The sequence below is a fragment of the Saccopteryx leptura genome, chromosome 1 (genome assembly GCF_036850995.1).
Source record: "Saccopteryx leptura isolate mSacLep1 chromosome 1, mSacLep1_pri_phased_curated, whole genome shotgun sequence".
NCBI lineage: Eukaryota > Metazoa > Chordata > Mammalia > Chiroptera > Emballonuridae > Saccopteryx > Saccopteryx leptura.
This window is the reverse complement of record NC_089503.1, coordinates 390,894,639-390,910,707: the sequence shown is the minus strand read 5'-3', so window position 1 is coordinate 390,910,707 and position 16,069 is coordinate 390,894,639. Positions and strand designations below refer to the sequence as shown.

At 52.9% G+C, this 16,069-nt stretch overlaps 1 protein-coding gene, 1 long non-coding RNA gene and 1 pseudogene across 5 annotated transcripts in view; 1 reads left to right on the top strand and 2 right to left on the bottom strand.

Moving 5' to 3' along the window:
- Nucleotides 1-16,069, top strand: part of LOC136387819 (uncharacterized) — a 253,253-nt gene that overhangs the window by 1,274 nt on the left and 235,910 nt on the right. The gene's annotated exons all lie outside the window — the stretch shown is intronic.
- Nucleotides 1-16,069, bottom strand: part of LOC136387817 (patr class I histocompatibility antigen, A-126 alpha chain-like) — a 60,633-nt gene that overhangs the window by 4,030 nt on the left and 40,534 nt on the right. The window contains exon 9 of one of the 4 annotated variants that reach the window (XR_010748164.1): nt 6,984-7,097. Coding sequence is in view for 2 of the 4 variants with exons in the window: in XM_066359891.1 (XP_066215988.1) it covers nt 7,132-7,136 (5 nt within the window). In the remaining 2 variants the exon portion in view is untranslated. Of the gene's footprint in view, nt 7,137-16,069 lie in introns of those variants that run through there. The other 3 variants (XM_066359891.1, XR_010748165.1, XM_066359889.1) reach the window with 3 other exon arrangements.
- Nucleotides 7,277-10,562, bottom strand: LOC136390431 (patr class I histocompatibility antigen, A-126 alpha chain-like; annotated as a pseudogene).

The following is a 16,069-nucleotide window of genomic DNA, read 5'->3' as shown; positions in this document are numbered from 1 at the left end:
AGGGTGGAAGGGAGAGATGGGGATATAATTAACTGGGTAAAGGGGGTTGGAAAATAGTCAGAAAGAAACCCAGATGACCAGACAAGGGGAACTGGGGGATTGGTAAACAAGGTAGCAATTTTTCAATCTATTCCCCATTGAGAGGAATCCCAATAAAGGGGGTTGGAAAATTAGCTGAAGAAAAGAACCTGCGTTAAACATTTCCTTAACTCTTCTATTGATAGAAGAAAACTCACCCCAGGGAACTTTGATGTGAGAAAGTGAGCTTGCTGTGGGAATGGAGGTGGAGGGACAGGGGTTTCTCTTAACCCTGGAGGAGCTGTGTCTGAAAACACGGGATGGAGATTCTCAGAGACCAGTCTCCCTGTTGTCTGTGAACCCCAGTGGGGAGCACAGTCTTGGGAACCCTGAACATCAGGAAGCTGATCTGTAAAGAAGTGATTTTGGCCCCTTGGTACAGAAATGTGTCTAACCAGCACTGCAGTCAGACTCACAGAGCTCCTGAATTCTACTTCCCACACAGTGTGTCTGTGACTCGGGATTGTTACATTGTGAAATGATCTTCATTCAGTAGCCCTGAGTTTCTCTGTGAGTCCCCCACGTCCTCAATACAGAAAAGTCCAGGGAAGCGTGTGTCACTGTGCATTTCAACAGGAGCCTGTACGTCCTCAAAGTTACAAGTGCTCAATGCGGTCATCCAAATGATGGAGAGAGAGAAGGAAGGTTGTCTGGAGGCGTCCCAGACCCAGGACAGAGTAAGGAAAGTTCAGAGAGGGTGTCAGGGAGCCTGGAGCCTAAGTCATCCTTCAGAGGGGCAACGGTCCTGCCTCAGTTTCCCTGCTGTTCTCATCTTTGACAGGAAGGAGCCTGTGAGAAGTGAGGTCCCAGAACAAATATGGCAGCAGATTTGAGAGCACAGCAGCGGGGCCATCGGTCAGTTATGCTCCCTCAGGCTGAGGTCTGGGTGTGCATTCTCACGCTGCCACGTGACCTAGTGGAGGAAGAAATGACAAGAGAGGAAAAGGGAAGAACTGCTGGACCAGCACCTTTACATAGACGAGAAGGGATGAGGCCTCGAGCACCAGCAGAGGGACGGCTCTGGCTGGGAGTGTGGACAGCTCACCTGTGGTGACGTCTCCAAGTAGACGGTGTTGGAAATCTGTAACAATTGTCTTCAGATGAGTCCACTGTTCTCAGTGAAGCAGGAAACAAGGTCACTGGCAGTAATGAGATGGGGAAGGAGGGTGGATGTTTGAGCAGAGGATGGGGGAGACTGAGGGAGCCGTGCAGTTTTGTGGACCTTCTTGTGGTCTGGGTCATGACATTTACATGATGGCATGAACATGTCTGTGTTGTCTCCAGCCTCCTGTAGCTGCACGGGGCAGGTGCAGGGAGGGCAGAGGTAGAATTCCCCTGCTCTGTAGTTTATCCAAACAAGGGTGACAAGGCAAGGGAGATCAAGGGAGGGATTGAAATGCTGTCTCATGGAATTGAAGATGAGTGAGGAGGGAGGAGAGGACATCGAGGGGTGAGGGACGGTGACTAGATGGTAGGTTAATAACCTGGGATCCCAGTGGACACAAAGGATTGTGGGAGGTGATGTAGCACACAGGGTGGTCTCAGGCTTGGGATACAGGCACATTTGTGATGAATGGTTTGCTGACATTACATTACACATGTGATCAAATAATCACACCAGTGTTTCCAGAGCTGAGGCCTCCCTGCGGGGTGAGTAGGGAGATGGAGGGCAGAGCATGGGAAGTATGGCGTGGAGACTGTGGGAGGGCTGGGTTATTGGCAATGACAAGTCTAGGGGATGACAAGGGAGGGGGCCCAGGAAGAGCAGAGCAGAAGGTCATGGAGGAGAGGAGCTCAGGGAAGTGAGGGGCCAGGGACTGAGCATCCTCTGCTGTGTGTGTTCTGTCCCTGCTGTAAAGTGACCACAACCTGAGTGGCTTTAAACAGCAGCCCTTTATTATCTCACGACTGTGCAGGTTACACATCCGACATGTCCTCACTGGACTAGGAATAAGGGGTCAGCAGGTCTCTGCCCCTCACTGGGGCTCTGGAAGAATCCACTGCCAAGCTCATTCACTGTGTTGTCTGAACTCAGATTCTTGCAGATGTGGGACTGAGTCCCTGTGTCCTTGCTGGTGTCAGCTCAGCCACCCTGAGCTCCAGAGGGTGTCTTCAGTCCTGGAACGTGGCCCCCACAGCACACACAATCCTTCCCCCACGTGGGACCTCTGCCTCCCCTCACCCTCATCTCTCCTGCAGCATCTCTGACTCCAGCCAGAGAAACCTCTCAGCTTTTAAGTTTATGTGACGTGATTGTCCAGCCAGGTGATCCAGGATGGTCTCCCTGTCCTAAGGTCCTTAACCTTCATTACATCACCAAGTCCCTTTGCCATGTAAGGAAGCCTGTCCACAGGCTCCACGGATTCAGGCTGGACATCTTTGGGGACCACTGTTCATCCTTCCACATCTATGTATGTTGAAATCACCGAGGTCAAGGAGGTAGCACTCTGGGGAGGGTAGGAGTGTGCAGAGCCTGTGGAGATGAGCGTGCAGGATGTTTGGGGGACCAGGGGTGACTGAGACAGACAGGGAAAAGGAGAGAAGGAGGTTAGTCCTGGTGCATTCAGGACAGATGGTGGTGAGTGTGAGAGAGGGAGGTGGGAGGGGCAGGGGTCTGGGGCTCTCACTTGGGCTCTGTCTTGAGGATGAGGAGGTTTGGGGTGGTTGCACCTTAATTTCAGTTCGTGGACCCTTTCTTGACCCCCTGATTGTGGGGTGCAGTGTTGGAGGAGAGGAGGGTCTTGGTGGATGTGCAAGAGTTTACTCCTAACCCTGTCGGAGGGGACTGTGCCCACAGCAGGACTTACTGTGACACCTGCTGTTTGCAAGTGTGACTTCTGGGGCACCAGGTGTGACCCTAGCACCAAGTCCCCTCTTTTGTTTCACTGATGGGACAGAAAGCCCAGGGGCTGTGCTTTTAGCTCCAGAGCCCCCTTGTGCATGTCCACACTGTGGACAGTTATGTAGACATTGAGATGTTGTTCCCAAATCAGAGATAATTTTATTTCAAAATCCTAGTTAAGAAAAAACAACGGAGAAATAAGGAGTGAAAGAAATGTTTCTAGGCCCTGATGGTTGGCTCAGCGGTAGAGCGTCGGTCTGGCATGCAGAGGTCCCGGGTTCGATTCCCAGCCAGGGCACACAGGAGAAGCGCCCATCTGCTTCTCCACCCCTCTCCCCCTCCTTCCTCTCTGTCTCTCTCTTCCCCTCCCGCAGCTGAGGCTCCATTGGAGCAGAGATGGCCGGGCCGCTGGGGATGGCTCCTTGGCCTCTGCCCCAGGTGCTAGAGTGGCTCTGGTCGAGGCAGAGTGACACCCCGGAGGTGGATCCCGGTCGGGGGGGGCATGCGGGAGTCTGTCTGACTGTCTCTCCCCGTTTCCAGCTTCAGAAAAATACAAAAAAAAAAAAAAAAAAAAAGAAATGTTTCTACTTCTCAGTTTACGTGGTGTTACCATCAAGGGGACAGAGAGAGGGGTGGCCGGGAGGGTGGACACTCAGAGACGGCACAAGGCCCTGAGCGCTCCTCTTCTCCACGTGAGAGGCTCTGGGGGGATGACACAGAGGACCTTGTGTGACTTTGACACTTTATACTGTTAGAGAATTATGCTGTTTTCTTCAGCGTAATAATGTTGTTTGAAGAGAAAAGTTATTTTCAAGAGATGAACACTTAAATAATTAGGGGTGAGTTTCATGATGTTGGCTGGTGATTTTCAAATACTCAGCAAAAATTATAGAAGTATATGACAGAGAGAAAATGTCTCAAAATGTTAAAATGATTAAATTTAGGGTGACCCATATGGGAGTTGATGCTTCCTGCTGCTCCCCCCTCCCCCGTCTCTCTTCTCTAAAATGAATAAATAAAAAGTAAAATAATTTAAAAAAATTACGGTAACCATGTTTTATTCTTTCAAACTTTAGGTACATTTGAAATTTTTCAAAATACTTTGAAAAAAATTTTAAAATAATATATGACTTTGGAAACATTCACATGATATTGAATGAAAATTAGTTTTTAGCCGGATCAGCTCAGTTAATTAGAACATCTGAAGGTGCAGAAGTGGCCGGTTCGATACTTGTCAGGGATCCCTTGTTTGATCCCTTGTTCCTTGTGCTCCCTCTCGCTAAAATCAATAAATTAAACATTTAAAAAATGTTACATTCTAAAATAGTTCAATTTTTGGCAGATATTCGATATAATAAGAGAACTGAAGTGTTCTGCACCCCTGTGATATGGGTGGACTTTGAAATTTAGAGAGATTGGTTAGCAGTGAGAAGGCAACTTTTTTTTTTTTTTAATCTACAGATGCCCCTGAAGGAGGGAACGTTCATCAGACACAAACGAAGCAGCTATAAATCAGCTGTTGGCAACTTTCCACCTAAACTGCCATCAACAGGCGAAACTGGATGGCAGTAAACTCCACCAGGAAATCTGGTGTGAGGTCCCTAACCTCCTCTGGGCCCCCGGAGAGCAGGTGCTCGCCATCAGTTTTATTTGTTTGTTTGTTTGTTTGTTTATTTATAGAGAGAGAAAGAAGAGAGTGAGAGAAAGAGAGAGAGAAAGGGAAGAGGAACAGGAAGCATAAACTCCCACATGTGTCTTAATCAGGCAAGCCCTGGGTTTTTTTGAACCGGTGACCTCAGCGTTTCCAGGTCGAGGCTCTGTCCACTGCGCCACCAGAGTTCCACTCGTCTTTTGAGGAACTGCCTGTAACAGTCACAGTGTGGGAGAAACAACGCCAGGATTCTAGAAGTAGCTTAATGTCGTATTAACGTCCGAGCACCTTTGGCATTGATGTCCAGATAGACGATGACGTGTGAGGTGGGGACAGAGCCCTCCGCATGCTCAGTCTCCCGTCACCTTGGTCCTCCTCGCTGACACACAGCATTTGTCCTTGAGACCCCAGAAGTGGTTCCTTCCTTGTCCGGGTCACACGTGCCGGCAGCTCTGCAAGTCCCCAGTGATGTCCAGCTGGGTGGGTCCTGCTGTCGGCATGGAGACCAGCGGCAGCCAGAGCTCCGCCCCCTCTGAGGGGGACCCTGTGGTGTCTGTGGGGGAGGGGGGAGGGCGGCTGCAGGGACAGGAGTGAGGCGGTTACCTGAGAGGGACACCCAGCATCACAGCAACACCTCAGAGGGGCGCGAACAAGGGACACTGTCTCTCGGCTCCGTGGCAGCAGATGCCGGAGAGGGTGACCCTCCTACAGCTGAGGCCCTTCCTGCTCTCGGAGCCTGAGCAGCTCGGCCGACAGGAGCATCGGTACCTGGTCCTCCGGTCCTTCGGGTGTTCATGGACCTCGAGGGAAACTGCACTGAAATGAGGCAACAAGGACTGTGCTTTAGTTTTTTGTCCTTTGTGACAGTCCCGACCACAGGACCAGGGCCCAGCATCAGGGAGTCAGGGGTGTGAGCAGTGACATGTGCCCAGCAGCAGGACAGTGGTTCCTGTGTGGGACCCGACCTCGGCTGGACTGTGGGTCTGCTCCTGGCTGTGTGGCCTCAACCCGGTCTGTGGCTTTCCACAAACACTATTAGACCCCAATACCGTGTATATACTGCTTTATATCTGAGCAGGAATCAGTTGGGATTCCATTGTTTGCTGCAAGAAATTAATCACGGGAACAGTTTCAGAGAGCAAGTGTTCAGAGATTTTATTACCCTGACCCGGGGACACTTCCTAAATCTCCCACCTGACTCTGCCCCACGGTGGAGAGAATGGGATGTAACTCCCAACATCACATCTTCTTACACACCCCCAGGCCCTCCCAGACCCACCGTCCCTGAGAATTAGGCACCAGACCAGGAATCACCGTGTAACCAGCCCTGCAGGTGAGGCTGACACTCAGCCCTGTGGGGACCCTGGTCTGGGTTCCTGCTACTAAACGTGTGACCTGAGACCAGCAGCATCAGCACCGACCTTGTTATAATCCAGACTCTCACACTCTGCTCCCGACGGTCTGAGTCTGAACAAAATGGCAGGTGACCCCTGCACACAGGGAAGTCTGGGACTCCGTGGTCGCCATGCCTTCTAGACATGGAGACAGAACTGTGCCGTCGGCTCTGGTGTGTGTCTGAGCAGATCGCTCAGCACTGGGTCCTGGTCAGTCCTTCCTCCTCTGTCTCGTCAGTTATCACTGCCTGGGTCACCTCCTTCATGTCAAGGCTTTAAATATTTCTATGAGCTACCTCCCAAGTCAATTCTCCAGCCAACATCTCTCCTAAGGACCCAGGTTTGAAACATCGAGGTCACCAGCTTGAGTGTTGGCCAGAAGTGTGGAAGTCCCGGTTTCTATTCCCGGTCAGGGCACAAAGAAGAGGCAACCATTTGTTTCTGCCCCTCCCTTTCTTGCTCTCTCTCTCTCTACCCTCCTGCAGCCACAGATCGACTGATTTGAGCACATTGACCCTGGGCACTGAGGATGGCTCCAGCAAGCCTCCACCTCAGGTGTAAGAAATGGCTCAGTTGTGAGTATCAGCCCCAGTTCGGGGCATCACCAGGTGCATCCTGCTTGGGGCACATGCAGGAGTCTGTCTCTGTATCTCCCCTCATCTCATTTAGAAAAAGAAAAAAGCTGTATTTAGAGTCTTATTTCAATAAGCCAGTAAGGTGCTGCAGCTCAGCCTGACCGTTGGTGGCCCTGAGGTCACTGGTGCAAAACCCTGGGCTTGCCCGGTCAAGGCACATACGAGAAGAAACTACTGTGAGTTGATGCGTCCCACTTCTTCCCCATTTCTCTCTCTCTAAAAAAATTTTTTTAATTAATTAAAAAAAGAAAAATACAAAAGCTGCAGCTCAGGGCACCTGAAGTAAAGACAGGGATGCTCTTCTCTCCTGACCAGAGAGGACTCTGCTGGACAGGGAAGTGTGGGGAGGGGGCCTGGGGGCAGGGGTGGGCCAGCCTCCCACCTCCTCACACTATGCTGATAGGAATGCAGACACGTTCAGATGCCCTTTGCAGAGAGAGAAGTGAGAGGTTCCTGAAGTCACAAACAGGGCTGGCGGGTGTGTGTGTGTGAAGCATCTTCCGTCACTCAGTCCCCCACAAGGCAGCTGTCTCACGCTGTAGAAAAAATAATCACAAATATATTCAGGTCAGTGATTGTAACTGGTGACATTCTCAATAGCCCATCTCATGCTCAAAATGTCACAGGGAATCTCCATCACCCAATCCTGTCCCCTCTGCCCCAACCCCTCACCACGTTAGGGTCTCACAGCTGTGGAAGACACATCAGAGCCCTGGGCACTGTCACTGCCTGGGGTAGAACACAAAAGGATGTGGTCAGAGCCCCCAGGACAGAGACTAAAGGAGGAGCTATGGGGGGTGAGGTTCCCCCCCCATGGCTCCCGTCTGCACTGTCACAGGGTCTCAGGGGTCACCCCCTAAATACTCACTGGCAGCCTGAGCATAGCTCCCTCCTTTCCCACCTGCGCGAAGAAAACATCCCGTGAGAGACCAGAGAGGAGGCAGAGTCATGACGTCCTAAAGGAACCCCTAGTCCTAGGCCCCAGAGAAGTTTCCAGAACTGTGACTACAGACCCAGGGCAGGATCAGGAAATCTGAGGAAAATACAGGTGTGGGGTCTGGATCAACCATCCTTCTGAAGGTCTGTCCTCAGCCGGACCCTCTCCTCTGACCTGTGACTGTTGGGGACCAGTCTCAGGGCTGCGGGGGACAGGAGCTTCCAGAAGTCTCAGGGTCAGGGGCTCGGGCAGCCCCTCGTGCTGCACACGTGTAGCTCTGCTCCTCTCCAGGGGGCACCTGACTCATCAAAGTGATAAATCTGTCCCTCATGTTCACACGTGCCTCACTAAGGAGTCAGTGTTAGCAAACTGCTCCGGACTGGGCAAGCACACGTGTGGGGTCTGTACTTCCCATTAATGAAGTGGACACACTTCTTCCTGGGCTTGAAACCCCCTGTGGGACAAGAAACTCAGACCCCACCCTTCCCTACCTGAGCGCCTCCTCCTCCACATCACAGCTCCCACCACAGCTCCAGTGACCACAACTCCAAGGAGGACAAAGAGAGCAATGGTGACCACACTGGGGATGGTGGCCTGAGGAGGCTCTGGGAAGGGAAGGGAAGGTCAGGGCCCTGACACCCAGGCTGCAGCCCGGACCCTGCTGAAGTCCTTCAGAGGCCCCTGCTCCCTGAGAAGAGGCTCTGTGCCCACGTCCCCTCCTCACCCCATCTCAGGGTCAGGGGCTCGGGCAGCCCCTCGTGTTGCACATGGCACGTGTAGCTCTGCTCCTCTCCAGGGGACACCGCCACAGCCGCCCACTTCTGGAAGCTCCCGTCCCCCGCAGGCCTGGTCTCCGCAGCTCCACGTCCTGGGTCAGGTCCTGCCCGTCACGGTGCCAGGTCAGGGTGATCTCCACAGGGTAGAAGCCTAGGGCCCAGCACCTCAGGGTGACCTCACGGGCAGAGATGGGGTGGTTGGTCACATGTGTCTTTGGGGGGGTCTGAGGAGAAGGGTGAGAAATTTAGAAACTTTTCATCCCTCATGGGCCACTCCAGCAGCAGTCATGTGACCATCTTGAGAGTGGACAGGACAGCTGGGGTGGAGGAGGGAGCACCAAACCCAGATTCCAGCTGGATAGAAGCCACTAGGATGATCTCCAAATTTTTTATTTCTTTGTTATTTGTTTTGTTTTGTTTTATATGTTCGGACAGGAGGCAGAGAGATAGACTCCCATATGTACCAACTTCCACCAGAATCTACTCAGCAAGCCCTATACAGGTTGTAGGTCTGACCATCTTAGGATGTTGCTCAGCAACCAAGCTATTTTTAGCACCTGAGGCAGAGCCCATAAACTATGGTTAGTGCCTGTGGCCAACTCCCTGAAACCAGTCGAGCAATGGGTGACTAAGAGGAAGAGAAAGAGAGAGAGAAAGGGAAGAGGTAGAGAAACATGATTGCTTTTCCTGTGTGCCCTAAGAAACATACCAGGACATTTATATGTTGGTCTGATGCTCTACCACTGAGCCATCTGGATGATCTCTTAGTTTTTAGAAAGTTCTAGGGTCAGAGGGACATAGTGATATAGTCCAGGGTAGGAGGCAGATCTCTGAGGGGAGAAATGAGACTTCTGTTCCCAACCTGGATGGAGGTCAAATGACTCAGAAAAGCTCAGACCTCAGACACACTGGGTGGGGGCAGAAAACATGGCCTGAGGGAGAAAGTCCCCATGGGTCCCAGGGACACTGCCAGGGTCAAGGGGAACCGCTGATGGGTTATTTCAGGGTTGTTCTCCTCTCTATCTCGAGATACAGAACCCTAATTGTCCCTGAGAAAAGGGGGAGTCCTATCTTGTCCCGGGTCTGAAAACCCAGGGGACTCAATGTTCCGACCCAAAGGAGGGTGTTCAGACCCCGGTCCATTTCCTGTCTCCATGTAGGAGCCGCCGCCGGAGGGGAGAGGAGGGAGCCCCGCGGCCCTGGTACCTGCGCGCTGCAGCGTCTCCTTCCCCTTTTCCAGGTAAAGGCGGAGCCACTGCACGCACTCCCCCTCCAGGTAGCTCCTCTCGTGCTCCGCCACACCGATCTCCTCCCACTTGCGCCGGGTGATCTGAGCCGCCGCGTCGGCCGCGGTCCAGGAGCGCAGGTCCTCGTTCAGGGCGATGTAGTCGGTACCGTCGTAGGCGAACTGACTGTACCCGCGGAGGAGGCGCCCGTCCCGGTCCATTTCGCAGCCGAACATCCCCTGGAGGGTGTGAGACCCTGACCCCGCCCCGCCCACTCGGCCCCGCCCCCGCCCCGACCGCGGGGATTAAACCTAAACCGAAAATGAAATCGGGTCAAAGTCCCGCAGAGATCCTCCCGGTGGGGTGGGGGTCCCGCGGTCTCGGGTGGAGTTCGGACCCGACACTCGGGCGACCCCGGCCCGTCCGTGGGGATGGGGTCGTGACCGGGACCCGCCCGCGTGGCTCACCGTCCTCGCTCTGGTTGTAGTAGCCGCGCAGGGTGTTCAGGTTCACTCGCGAAGCCTGTGCGGTGTCCTTGGCGAGCCACGTGGTCCGGTCCCAATACTGCGGGTCCTGCTCCACCCACGGCTGCTCCGCCCTCGGGCTCGCGGCGTCGCTGTCGAACCGCACGAACTCCGTGTCGTCCACGTAGCCGACGGTGAAGAAGCGGGGCTCCCCGCGGCCGGGTCAGGACACGGCGGAGTAGAAATATCTCAGGGAGTGGGGACCTGGGGACGGGGAGAGGGGAGACCCGGCGACGCTTCTCTGTGCTGATCACGGGAGACAGAAAAGGGGCGGGACAGAGCTTGGAGGGTGTCAGGGCGGGGCCGGGGCGGGTGTTGAGCGGGGGTCTGGCGTCTGGAAACGGTGCTGGACACGCGTCTCCCCGGGGTCCTGCGCCCCCGCCGGGTCCCCTCGCTCCTCCCCGCAGAGGCGGTTCCCTCACGACTCGCACTCACCCGCCCAGTTCGGGGTCAGGACCAGGGACACCGAGAGCAGCAGGAAAAAGGTTGAGAATCCCATGACTGTACCCTCAGGTATGAAGAGAATCTGAGTTGGGCAGATGCTCTGAGATATAGTAACCTGCCCAGGCTGGGCCCCGCCGCCTTCCTCCTCTTCTCTTCCCAGAATCCCTCCCCGGAAATCGTCTTTCTGCTTCCGACTCCTTATCTCTCCCCCTGGACTCTTCTAGAAGAAAACTCACCTCAGGAACTTTGATGTCAGAGAGTGAGCTCACCCTGGGAATGGAGGTGGAGGGACAGGGTTTCTCTTAACCCTGGAGGAGCTGTGTCTGAAAACACGGGATGGAGATTCTCAGAGACCAGTCTCCCTGTTGTCTGTGAACCCCAGTGGGGAGCACAGTCTTGGGAACCCTGAACATCAGGAAGCTGATCTGTAAAGAAGTGATTTTGTCTCCTTGGTCCACAAGTGTGTCTAACCAGCACTGCAGTCAGACTCACAGAGCTCCTGAATTCTACTTCCCACACAGTGTGTCTGTGACTCGGGATTGTTACATTGTGAAATGATCTTCATTCAGTAGCCCTGAGTTTCTCTGTTAGTCCCCCACATCCTCAGTACATAGAAGCTCAGGGAAGCCGTGTGTCACTGTGCATTTCAACAGGAGCATGTATGTCCTAGAAGTTACAAGTGCTCAATGCGGTCATCCAAATGATGGAGAGAGAGCAGGAAGGTTGGCTGGAGGCGTCCCAGACCCAGGGCAGAGTAAGGAAAGTTCAGAGAGGGTGTCAGGGAGCCTGGAGCCTAAGTCAGCCTTCAGAGGGGCAATGGTCCTGCCTCAGTTTCCCTGTTGCTCTCAATCTTTGACAGGAAGGAGCCTGTGAGAAGTGAGGTCCCAGAGCAAATGGGGCAGCAGATTTGAGAGCACAGCAGCGGGGCCATCGGTCAGTTATGCTCCCTCAGGCTGAGGTCTGGGTGTGCATTCTCACGCTGCCACGTGACCTAGTGGAGGAAAGAATGACAAGAGAGGAAAAGGGAAGAACTGCTGGACCAGCACCTTTACGTAGACGAGAAGGGATGAGGCCTCGAGCACCAGCAGAGGGACGGCTCTGGCTGGGAGTGTGGACAGCTCACCTGTGGTGACGTCTCCAAGTAGACGGTGTTGGAAATCTGTAATAATCGTCTTCTAATGTGTTCAGTTTCCTCAGTGAAGCAGGAAACAAGGTCACTGGCAGTGATGAGATGGGGAAGGAGGGTGGATGTTTGAGCAGAGGATGGGGGAGACTGAGGGAGCCGTGCAGGGACAGGATGATTGTGGGCAGCAGTGTGGACCCCTTGTGGTCTGGGTCATGATGTTAATGTGACAGCATCCACGTGTCTGTGTTGTCTCCAGCCTCCTGTAGCTGCACGGGGCAGGTGCAGGGAGGGCAGAGGTAGAATTCTCCAGCTGTGAAGTTTTTCCAAGCAAGGGTGAGAAGACAAGGGAGACCAAGGTGGTACAGAAATGCTGTCCCGTGGAATTGACGATGAGTGAGAAGGTCTGGACTGGTGGTGGCACAGTAGATAGAGTGTTGACCTGGAAGGCTGAGATCACCAGTTAAAAACTCCAAGGTCCCTGTCAGAGCTGCAGGTGCAGGAACACCCTGGGAGGATGTGTGGATTTGGCTGATCCTGGGCTGAGACCTCCGGGGGACACAGTGGGAAGGTCTCAGGAGCTGGGGAGGGGGTGTGAGGGGAGACAGAGTGGGGGTGCATGGAGCCTGTGGAGATGAGCGTGCAGGATGTTTGGGGGATCAGCGGTGACTGAGACAGACAGGGGAAAGGAGAGAATTTTGTTAGTCCTGGTGGATTCCAGGCAGGTGGTGGTGAGTGTGGGAGAGGGAGGTGGGAGGGGCAGGGGTCTGGGGCTCTCACTTGGGCTCTGTCGATGGGGATGAGGAGGTTTGAGGTGGTCAGTGTTAGTTCCAGTGTGTGGTCCCCTCTTGACCCCCTGATTATGTTGTGGAGTGTTGGAGGAAGGGAGGTTCTTAGAGGATGTGCAGGAGTTTACTCTTAACACTGAGGGAGGGGACTGTGCCTACACCAGGTCTCAGGGTGACACATGCTGTTGGAGTTGTGGCATCTGGGGCACCAGGTGTGACTCTGCAACTGGGGCCCTGCTTCTGTCCTGCTGTGGGGACAGAAGTCCCAGGGGAGCTGTGCTTTTATTCCCAATAGTTCTTACCTGCATATCTACACTGTGGAAGGTTATAAAGACATAGAGATGTTGTTCCCAAATAAGAGATGATTTCATTTCAAAATCCGAGTTTTAAAATGCTGAGAAATAGGGAGTGAAAGAAATGTTTCTGTTTCTCAGTTTACGTGGTGTTACCATCAAGGGGACAGAGAGAGGGGTGGCCGGGAGGGGACGGACACTCAGAGACGGCACAAGGCCCTGAGCGCTCCTCTTCTCCACGTGAGAGGCTCCGGGGGGATGACACAGAGGACCTTGTGTGACTTTGACACTTTATACTGTTAGGGAATTACAGTTGTTTTGTTCACTATAATAATGTTTTTTGAAGAAAAAGCTCATTTTTAAGACATGAATACCGAAATATTTAGGGGTGTGTGTCATGATTAACATGTGATTAACACGTGATTTTCAAATGTTTAGCAAAAATTATAGAAGTTTATGACAGAGAAAATGTAGCAAAATGTTAAAATGATTAAGTTTGGGGTGACCATGTGTTATTCTTTCAAACTTTAGGTATCTTTGAACTTTTTCACAATAATTTGGAGAAATATTTAAAAATAATAATGTGTAATGACTTGGGAAATGTTCACAACATAATGTTGAATGAAAATTAGGGTCTAATCTGAGTGGTGGTGGCGCAGTGGATAGAGCATCAACCCAGGACCCTGAGGTCCCCAATTGAAAATCCCGAGGTCACCGGCCAGAGCACAGCCTTGTCAGCTTGACTGCAGGACCATCAACATGACCCAAAGGTCTGTGGCTTGAGCCCAAGGGCGCTGGCTTGAGCAAGGGCTCACTGGCTCGACTTGAGCCCCTTCCCCGATCAAGGCACATGTGAGAAGCAATCAGTGAACAACTAAAGTGCTGCCACTACGAGTTGAGGCTTCTCATCTCTCTCCCTTCCTGTCTGTCTCTAAAAAACAAAAGAAAAGATTAAGAAAATGAGGCTTAAGCTTGTGTGTGTGAGAACGTCAGTGTGTGTGAATGTGTGTGTGTCATTGTGTGTGTGTCCGTGTGCATGTGACGGTGTGAGTCAGTCAGTGTGCGCAGTCCCTGTGTGTTGGTGCGCAGCAGTGTGTGTGACTGAGTGTGCATTCCCTCACTCATCACTCAGCAGATGTTGTAAAATCAACAACCAGGCACCTTCAGGGCAGTGGGAATGCAGCTGTGGACATCACATCCCTGTCCCTGTCCTCACAGAGCTGACGGTCTCAGGAAGGGACAGACAGTAAACATATAGATACATTGTAAAGTGTGCTAGTGACCTGGGTGTGAGAAAAGCACAGCTGGGTGGCCTGACCTGCAGTGGTGCAGTGGATAAAGCGTGGACCTGGAATTCTGAGGTCACCATTTGATCCCCGGGCTTGCCTGGTCAAGGCACACGTGGGAATTAATGTTTCCTGCTCCTTTCCTCATCTCTCTCTTTCCTCCCACCTTTCCAAAAATGAGTTTTTAAAAAAGCCCAGCAGCGCAGGGTGAGGGAGGCTGGGTGCCCCGGGCAGGGCAGGGAGGCCCCTCAGGAGGACCTGGGGAGATGGTCAGGGAGGGAGGTGCTGCCTGGTGACAGGTCCTCAGCCCGGGGACAGAGTGTAGTCTTCGAGGTCTGAGCACCCAGGGCGCCTGTGCGGGAGGAACACCGGGGACCGGGGTCCAGGCCCCTCACACGGCCAACGCTGTGTCCCCTGGGCCCGGACTGGAGAGGGTCCTGCAAATGAGAAGTGTTTACAGTGTAAATCATGCCTGAAAAGGTCATTCGGGCACCCGGAAGCACTTATGGGAGTTCATGCTTCCTGCTCCTCCCCCCTTTCTCTCTTTCTCTCTCCTCTCTCTAAAGATTAATAAAAATTTTTTAAAATGTTTCTGTTGAGACATCAACGGACAGACTCATAGGAGCTCCCTTGTAGATCACTGTTTCTCCCAGGCTGTTTTTAAGATTCTGTCTTTAACTTTTGGTATTTTAATTACAATGTGTCTTGTAGGATTTGTTAGAATCCATTGGAGTCCGAGAAGACCAGTGTGACAGGCTTTATTGAAAGGAGCCTGCAGGGCTGGCTCGCAGGGGGGAGTCCACCAGGTACAGGCTGGAACATGCTGTTTAAGGGTTAGGGGCGGGGAGTAGGAAGGGCCCTGGGGCATCAGCTGACTGGCTCCTGGACAAAGGATGGTTTTCTATGGAAGTTTGAGTGTGTTTAACTTCTAGCGGTCTTCAATCACCCAGGACTTCTCGGCTTGTGACATCAGACATTTCTTTGTGGTTGGTCATCTGCCACAAGCCCTGAAACATCCTCACCGGCAGGGTTATAGAGATGAAACCTCAGATTCCCGACTACGTGATATATTTATATATAAAAGGAAAGAGAGTGGTTCCCAGAGGCCTCTGGGAGAGAGGAGACGGGGGCGCATATGTGACCCCCAGTAAGAGAGAAAGTAGAGCTGGTGTTAGGAGATCAAGAACTGGGGCATGGTGGTTGGGCTTAGAGGTGATGAAGAGGAAGAGAAGAAGAAATTGAAAAGCCACTGTTTCTTTGCAGAATATTTAAGTAGAAAACCTTGCCAGGCCCAGTCCCGTATCTAAGTGAGGAGCCCGTCACTTTCACTGGAGCGAGGCCTCAACCAGGAGAGGTCCTCGAGGCCTGAAGAAGGAAGTGGAAGAATCCGCAAGGTGGTCATTGGCAGTTGCCTGTTGTGAGTGCCCGCTGGACCGGGTGGTATGGTGGGATATGGCCTCTTGGGGGAGCATTATGGGATGGACTGGCCTGGTTCTTCTCGATAGGGGCACATGTGGAGATTCTGAGAGACAGAGGACCTGTGGGGGTGCAGATGTGGGTTTTAGGGGTGTTGGTGGGATAAGGCTTAATGTGGGAGAGGTGAGTCCAGTGTGAGTCTCCTTCCACTTTGATGGCGGGTGGGGTGGACAGGATGACAGTACGGGGCCCTGTCCAGGTAGGCTGGACAGCGGTTTTTCCCCGTGTCCTCCTGTAGACCTGGTCCCCAGGGAGGATTGACAGGATGACAGTATGGGGGGCCCTGTCCAGGTAGGCTGGAGAGGGGTTTTTCCCTGTGTCCTCCTGTAGACCTGGAGCCCAGGGAGGATTGACAGGTGTGAGTCCGTGGTTGGAAAGGGCTGTGGAAGGAGCTTGTCAAGCTGGGAATGGTAGGTTTAGTATAGCTTGTCTGCTCGGTTTGCAGCTGGGGTGGGTAATCTCCTCTGAGAGTGCTGGCTCTCTCACAGCAGGTGGCCCCTCTCTGAATCTTGTACATGAGAGCGGAGTGAAGGAGATGAGTGTTATTAAGAGGAACAGGGAGAGCTGAGTAAGCTGAGGGTGACATGCACAGACAC